Source organism: Miscanthus floridulus, chromosome 10 (assembly GCF_019320115.1).
Source record: "Miscanthus floridulus cultivar M001 chromosome 10, ASM1932011v1, whole genome shotgun sequence".
Taxonomy (NCBI): Eukaryota; Viridiplantae; Streptophyta; class Magnoliopsida; order Poales; family Poaceae; genus Miscanthus; species Miscanthus floridulus.
In genome coordinates this window covers 41,659,056-41,667,076 of record NC_089589.1, presented here as the reverse complement: position 1 = coordinate 41,667,076, position 8,021 = coordinate 41,659,056, and the positions used below count along the sequence as shown (strand labels likewise).

The 8,021-nt window shown below is 55.2% G+C and overlaps 1 protein-coding gene across 1 annotated transcript; it reads right to left on the bottom strand.

Moving 5' to 3' along the window:
* Window positions 1-4,679: 4,679 nt before the first annotated feature.
* On the bottom strand, window positions 4,680-4,982 carry LOC136488481 (uncharacterized). Its single transcript, XM_066485404.1, has one exon. The coding sequence runs from the start codon at window positions 4,980-4,982 to the stop codon at window positions 4,680-4,682; it is 303 nt and encodes a 100-aa protein (XP_066341501.1).
* Window positions 4,983-8,021: the final 3,039 nt, after the last annotated feature.

Here is an 8,021-nt window from a genome sequence, read left to right as displayed (position 1 = left end):
CTGGCAAAAGATGCCCTGGCGGAGGCCCTCAAGGTAGCTGAGACCTCCCGGACCGAGGCTGTGGTCTGGAAGGGAAAGGTCGAGGGTGAGTCTTGTTCCCCTTGTTTTATTTGTTTGTCTTCTATTCGACTCCTAACTCCCTGGTGTGATGCAGAGCTAGAGAAAGAGTCTTCTAGGGCGGCCGAGGCTGCTCGGGTCGAGGTCTAGGGCTGGAAGGAGAAGGCTGAGGCCTCTCAGGTCAAGGCCCAGTGCTGGAAGGAGAACGCCGAGGCCTCTCGGGTCAAGGCCCAGCGCTGGGAAGAGAAGGCCAAGGGTGAGTCCCGTAGGCTTCCGCCCCTATTTGGCTTGTTTCCCTTTGCGCTCAACCCCATTCTGTTTCCTTTTGGTGTAGAGTTGGAGAAGGAGGTCACCCGGGCAGCCAAGGCCTCTGTCATGGTGCAGGCGATGCTTGAGGCCAAGATTGGGGAGCATGACGTGCTAAAGAGTGTCGCCCGTACCACATGAGAGGCCCTAGAGGTTGAGGGGCCTAGTCGGGCAGCTCCCTTAAAAGCCGCTTGGTCACATCGAGCAGCCAAGTGCGCGAGCAACTCCAAGGGGCGCTGCACGCGGGAGTCAAGCATGCCCTGGCCATCATCTCCTTGCACTACGCCAGCATCAACCTTGAGACCGTCAGCGACAGCTATGTCCTGCCTGAGGATGACGAGGAGGCCGATGAGGAGGTCGCGAAGCTAATGGAGGCAGCTGAGGGCCCCAACACGGTGCTGGCGAGGCTGTTTGAAGAGGAGGTGGTCCCTCCCTCGCCGTCCACTGATGCTGGAGACCCTGAGCCCTGACCTAGGCCCAAGAGGCCATGTAAATAAATTAGGGATTATATTACCATATCATAACGCTGGTGGCCTATCGAGGCCTTTTTGAAATACTTATGTATCTATGCTTCTTAATCGTTTTTCTTTATTGTATTTCCGAGCCTCTACCCTCTGTCCTGTTTCTGAGCATATCACATGCAAATGACTTCCTCGGAGCCTAAGCTATCCCTAGGGCAAAAAGGTGGTGAGGGAGTGCCGTAGCTCGGAGGCGTAAGCCGTCTTGTGACTCAGCCGGCCTTTTGGCCCTGAGACAGACTTTCGGTCCTTAGGTCTTTTACAATTGACTTGTTAGAGCATGATAGAGAGTTTGGCATAGAATTTTTTTCGAAAAATTACTAAAAAATGGTGCGTGGGACTTAGGGGGGAGTCCCCCCTTCTAGCCCCCTAGGGAGCCTCGGTTCTGCAGAGGCAGAGTCGTGTCTCGTTCAAGCCCCATAGTGGGCACCTCTGCAGAGGCGGAGCCGAGTCTCCCTAATGGAGTTATCGTATCGCTGAGGCCCTTGATGGGCCCAGGGGTTTCTCGAAAGATTAGAACAACTAAAGAACGCTTCTTAATTGTATTTTGAGAAACAATGTATACAATGCTTGGAAATTTAAGGGTAAAAGCGACGTAGCTGTTCTATGTTCCAAGCGTTGGTGAGGATTTTGCCCTTCTCGTTGTCTAGCTTGTAAGTTTCAAGCTTCAGCACTTGGGCAATGATGTATGGTCCTTCCCATGGCGGGGTCAGCTTGTGGCAGCCCTTGTTGCTCTGCCTTAGCCTCAGCACTAGGTCCCCACTTTCAGGTCTTGGCCTCGAATGCGACGGGCTTGATAGCGTCGTAGGGCTTGCTGGTACTTGGCCAAATATAGAAGCACAACATCTCGGGCTTCCTCCAGTTGGTCAAGGGCGTCTTCGCGGGTGGTGTGGTTGCTTTGCTCGTTGTAGGCCTGTAGCCTCGGGGAACCGTATTCCAAGTTAGTGGGGAGGATGGCCTTAGCTCCATAGACCAAGAAGAACGGTGTGAACCCCGTGGCTCAGCTTGGAGTGTTCCTTAGGCTCCAGATGATTGATGGGAGTTCGGCAAGCCATTTCTTGCCAAACTTCTTCAACCGGTTGTATATTCTTGGCTTGAGTCCTTGTAGGATCATGCTATTGGCACATTCTACTTGGCCATTTGTCCTAGGGTGTCCTATGGCTGACCAAGCCACACGGATGTGGTGGTCATCATAGAATGTCAGGAATTTTTGGCAAGTGAATTGTGTCCCATTATCGGTGACGATGGTGTTCGGAACCCCGAACCTGTGGATGATATCAGTGAAAACAGCACTGCTTGCTCGAACTTGATTCGATTGATCAGACGAGGCTCGATCCACTTGGAGAACTTATCGATTGCTACCAGCAGATGGGTGTATCCCCTAGGGGCCTTCTATAGAGGCTCAACCATGTTGAGCCCCCACACAGCGAATGGCCACGTGATAGGGATGGTTTGGAGGGCTTGGGCCGGGAGGTGCGTCTGCCGTGCGTAGTACTGGCACCCCTCATAGGAGCGTACAAGCTTGGTGGCGTCAGCAACTGCTGTTGGCTAGTAGAACCCTTAGCGGAAGGCATTTCCGATGAGCATCCGAGGTGACGCATGGTGCCCACAGGCTCCCACGTGCAAGTCCCAAAGTAAGGCTCAACCTACCTTGGTAGTGATGCATCGTTGGAGGACGCCAGATGGGCTCCGCCTGTATAATTCATCGTCGCTGAGAACATAAGTCTTGACTCACCGAGCAAACCGCCAGGCTTCGGTCCTGTCAGTGGGAAGCTCTCCTCGGATGAGTCAATCAAGGAACGGGACTCGCCAGTCCGTGCCCTGGTTGGCCTCGGGAGGCCCCATGTTGACTTCCATGACCTCGGGCTCGGCCAAAGGAGTCTCGGCGACATAGGGGGCCCCAAGCCCTGCGTGGGGCTCAACTGCTGGGCCCTCTTCCACCGCTGAGGCACAGTCGATGGAAGGTTTGTGGAGGTCTTTGGCGAAGACATTCGGGGGGACCGAGGCCTGCATCGATGCCATCTTTGCTAGTTCATCCGCGGCCTCATTGAATTTGTGCGCGATGTGGTTGAGTTCGAGACCGTCGAACTTGTCTTCAAGGCGACGTACTAGCTTGTAGTACGCCTCCATTTTGGGGTCATGGCAGTTCGACTCCTTCATCACTTGATCGACAACGAGCTGCGAATTGCCTCGAACGTTGAGACGCCGTGCTCCAAGTTCGATGGTGATCTGCAAGCCGTTGATGAGGGCTTCGTACTCGGCTGCATTGTTGGAGGCAGCGAAGTGGAGCCGAATCATGTAGCGCATGTGTACTTTGAGGGGTGAGATGAAGAGCAGACCCGTGCCCCCCCCGGTCTTCATCAGGGACCCATCGAAGTACATGGTCCAGCATTCTGCCTAGACTTGGGCTGGTGGCAGTTGGGTGGCGGTCCACTCTACCATGAAATTGGCCAAGACCTGAGACTTAATTGCTTTCCGAGGCACAAAGGATAGAGCCTCCCCCATGAGTTCAATGGCCCACTTGGCTATCCTACCCAAGGCCTCCTAGTTATGGATTATCTCTCCCAGGGGGAAAGACGACACCACAGTCACCTAGTGGGACTCGAAGTAGTGACGCAGCTTGCATCGAGCCAAGATCATGGCATAGATCAGTTTTTGGATATGGGGGTAGCATGTTTTGGTCTCAGAGAGCACTTCACTGATGAAGTAAACAGGTCGTTGGATGGGTAGAGCATGCCCCTCTTCCTACCTCTCGACCACTACAACCACGTTGACCACTTGGGTCGTTGCGGCGACATAGAGTAAGAGGGCCTCGCCCTTGACTAGCGGTACTAGGACAGGAGGATTGGTGAGCAATGCCTTGAGTTTGGCGAGGGCTTCTTCGGCCTTGGGGGTCTAAGAAAAACGCTCCAATTTTCTCAAGAGGCGGTACAGGGGCAAGCCTTTTTTGCCGAGGCGCGAGATGAAGCGACTTAGGGCCGCAAGGCATCCCATGACCATCTGTACTCCCTTGAGGTCTTGGATCGGCCCCATGTTAGTCACGGCCAAGACCTTCTCTGGGTTGGCTTCGATGCCGCGTTCCGAGACTATGAATCCTAAGAGCATACCTCAAGGGACCCCGAAGATACACTTTTCAAGGTTAAGTTTGATGCCCTTTTCCCTAAGGCATCTGAAGGCTATTTCCAAGTCGCTGATGAGATCACTGGCCTTCCTGGACTTGACCACGATGTCATCCACATAGGCCTCAATGGTCTTCCCAATGTGCTCGCCAAAGACATGGACCATGCACCGCTGGTATGTGGCCCCTGCGTTTCTAAGGCCGAACGGCATAGTCACATAGTAGTACATGCCAAATGGTGTGATGAAAGAAGTCACGAGCTGGTCGGACTCTTTCATCTTGATCTGATGGTAATCGGAATACACATCAAGGAAGGATAGTGTTTCACATCCCGCAGTGGAGTCAACAATTTGGTCGATTCGAGGTAATGGGAAAGGGACTTTTGGACATGCTTTGTTTAGACCGGTGTAGTCTACGCACATTCTCCACTTCCCATTTTTCTTCTTAACTAATACAGGATTAGCTAACCACTCTGGATGGGATACTCCTTTGATAAATCTAGCCGCCAAAAGCTTCTACACCTCCTCGTTGAATCGGCGCAATCGCTACTTCACCGGCCTGGAGCCGTCCCAGATGTCCAAGGCGTGCTCGGTGACCTCCCTCGGTATGCCCGGTATATCCGAGGGACTCCATGCGAACATATCGACATTCGCATGAAGAAAGTCGATGAGCATGGCTTCCTATTTTATGTCGAGGGTGGCACTGATCCTCAGCGCCCGATCATCGGGGTAGGTGGGGTCAACCGGGATGAGTTTGACAGCCTCCGCAGGCTTGAAAGTCCCGGCGTGGTGCTTGGAGTTGGGCACCTCGCTACCGAGTTGGTCGAGGTTGACAATAAGGGTCTCAGCCTCTACGATAGCCTCGGTGTACTCGATGCACTCAACGTTGCAGTCATATGCATGCTCGTGCATGGACTCGATAGTGATGACACCGTTGGGGCCCGACATCTCGAGCTTAAGGTACGTGTAGTTGGGGACTGCCATGAATATGGCATAGCATGGCCGCCCAAGGATGGCATGGTAGGTTCCCTTGAACCCAACCACCTCGAAGGTGAGGACCTCCTTACGATAGTTGGAGGGAGTACAGAAGCAGACGGGCAAGTCGATGCGCCTGAGGGGCCATGTACGTTTCCCCAGCACAATGCCGTGGAAAGGCGCGGCACCACCCCAGAGCTATGACTGGTCAAGCTCCAAGAGCTCTAGGGTGTTGGCGCAGAGGATGTTGAGGCCACTGCCTCCGTCCATCAATACCTTAGTGAGCCGGGTGTTGCCGATAATGGGGTCGACGACAAGTGGGTAATGTCCGGGGTTCGAGACATAATCAGAGTGGTCATCCCGGTCAAAGGTGATCGCCTCCCGAGACCAGTTGAGGTACTGAGGTGCGGCCACCTTCACCGAGAAGACCTCCTAGCGCTCCCTCTTCTGCTGGCATGCTGTGAGGCACGCTGAAGGCCCGCCGAAGATTATGAAGGCGTTGTGCACCTCGGGGAATCCATCGTCCTTGTCATCATCCTTGTCGCCGGCGCCCCTCCCCTTGGCATCATCATTGGGGAGCCCGAGCTTGGCGTAGTAGCACTGAAGCATGGTGCATTCTTCGAGGGCATGCTTTACTAGGCCCTGATGGTAAGGGCGGGGTTTCTTAAGCATATCATCGAAGAGCCCGGGGCCTCAGGGGCCTCGGGGATTTCTGCGCTCTGCGGCCATGACTAGGCTGGCCTCGAGGACTTCCTGCTTACCCTAGCAACCCTTCTTCTTTTTCTTGGGGAGGTGGGGAGCCGAGGCCCCGGAGGCCTCATCCCTCCGCTTCCCCTTGGCGTCGTTGTCGGGGAAGATGGCCCCAATAGCCTCTTTGCCCGAGGCAAAGTTTGTGGCGATGTCGAGGAGTGCGGCTACCGAGGTTGGCACGTTCTGGCCCAACTCTCAGACCAGGTCTCAGCAGGTGGTGCCACAGAGGAAGGCTTGGATGATTTTTGAGTCGCCGACGCTTGGCAACACGGTGCATTTCTTGGAGAAGCGCCGAATGAAGTCTCAGAGAGACTCATCCGGTGCCTGGCGACAACTCTTGAGGTCCCAGGAGTTCCTAGGGCGCACATATGTGCCCTAAAAATTCACGATGAAGACCCTTACCAAGTCACACCAGTCATGGATCTGCGAGGGAGGGAGATGTTCAAACCAGGCTCGCACCGAGTCTAACAGGAACAACGGGAGATTACAGATGATGAGCAGGTCATCGTCTACGCCGCCTAGCTAACAAGCTAGGCGGTAATCGGCCAGCCAAAGTTCAGGGTTGGTCTCGCCGCTGTACTTCATGAGGTTGGCCAGTTGCCCAAACTAGGCCAGGAAATGAGCAATGTGGATAGCTTTGCTAAAAACTCAAGGGCTAGGCGGCTTAGGAGAAGGACTACGGTCCTCCTCATTGTCATGGCGGCCACCCTGGTGCGGATGGTTGCCCTAGGTGGGCTCCTCATTGCCGTGGCACCGTCGTCGGCCGACCACATCATGGTCGCCTTGTGCCTTGTGTCGGTTGTCGAGGCGGTCACGGACCGAGGGGACCCTGTTGGCTGTCGATACCTGAGCGGGCTCAGGACGAACTGAGGCCCCCCTATCCTGTCGAGGCAATGCCATGGGAAGTTCTGAAGCACTCCCACATTGTCTAGAGGTGGAGCTCTTGGCCTGTTGTACCACGGTGGTCTCGAGGAGATCTCGGAGCTCACCACGAACCCGTTGCCCCTCCGTGGTAGAGGGTTCGGGCATCGGCCAGGCTAGCATCACCACTGCCATGACGTTCTGGCTAGCACGATTGAAGATTGGGGGTTGCTCACCCCCTTCATCATTGTTGATGCGGTGGTGGACGTCACGGGCCCTTCGCCGGGCTCCTCCGCCATCACCACGAACTCATGGCTCCTGCTCGAGAGTGTCTTGGAGCTACTATAGGAGTCAATCTTGTTCAACCTTGGAATGAAGCTCTCAGAGCTGTTCTAGGTCCGGGCGTCGAAGTTGTCTAGGGGCAAGGTTCTCGTTTCACACCACCGGTGGGACAATGCCTGAAGGTGTGGCATCGCCTGCCCCCTGGTGAAGCAGGGAATGGTTGTCTGCCCCCTCGTCCTCATCGCCCATGCTTGGCATCCCAAGTCCGATGTGGAAGCACTCATGAGTGGGATCATAAGTGCCTTCGTCGTCAGAGTCAGAGTAGCTGAAGCAGTAGTCGCTCGTGGCCAGGAAGCGGTGCTTGGCTTTAGGGTCACGAAGTTCATAGAAGTCTGCTTTGGCCCACGCCTCGTCCTCCTCTAAGGAGTCAGTGTGGGTGTGAGTCAAAGTCGTGGTGCCAAAGTCGAGGGTGAAGCGTTGGTGGCGTCCTGAGGGCTCTGCATGAGCAGAAGCGTAGGCGGAAGCATAGGTGGCAGTGGCATTTCTCAACCCGAAGGGGTACGGGGATGGCGCCATTGCTAGGCTTTGCTCTGCCGAAGTTGACTCCTTAGGAGGTGGTGGGACAGAGCTTGATGACGGGGCATCGTCGTGCGCCACCGGCGTCTTTCCCTTGTCCAGGCTCAGGCTAGACAGGTCCCCAACCAGGGACCTTGTGCCAACAGCTGGGCATGGGATACCGGTGGAGCGCGGTGCACCGCCCTGAGCTTGCGTGGTGCTGGGGTGGCCTAGCTCGCATTGTGCTTGGTGAGTGCGATAAGAGTGGCTGCTCGGGCGCCGTCTGCGCCTAGGCTACTGATGCGTGATGTCATCATCGATCGGTGGGGCTCGGGGCATGAGGAGTACTATATCGTACTCACATCCTAGAGACATAAACTCTAGGCTCCCGAACTAGATCACCATGCCAAGGCGCAGTGGTCGTACGGGGTCTGCCATTCAGGACTCATTAGGATGATGAAGCTGACACACAGGTTCCCCTACCTGGCGTGCCAACTGTCGGTGTTTCGGACCGGCGGGCCTGCAACCAACTAGTAAAAATGTACTGCATGCCCCTAATCCTGGATGGTGATGCAAAGAGAAAACAAGGTTTATACTGGT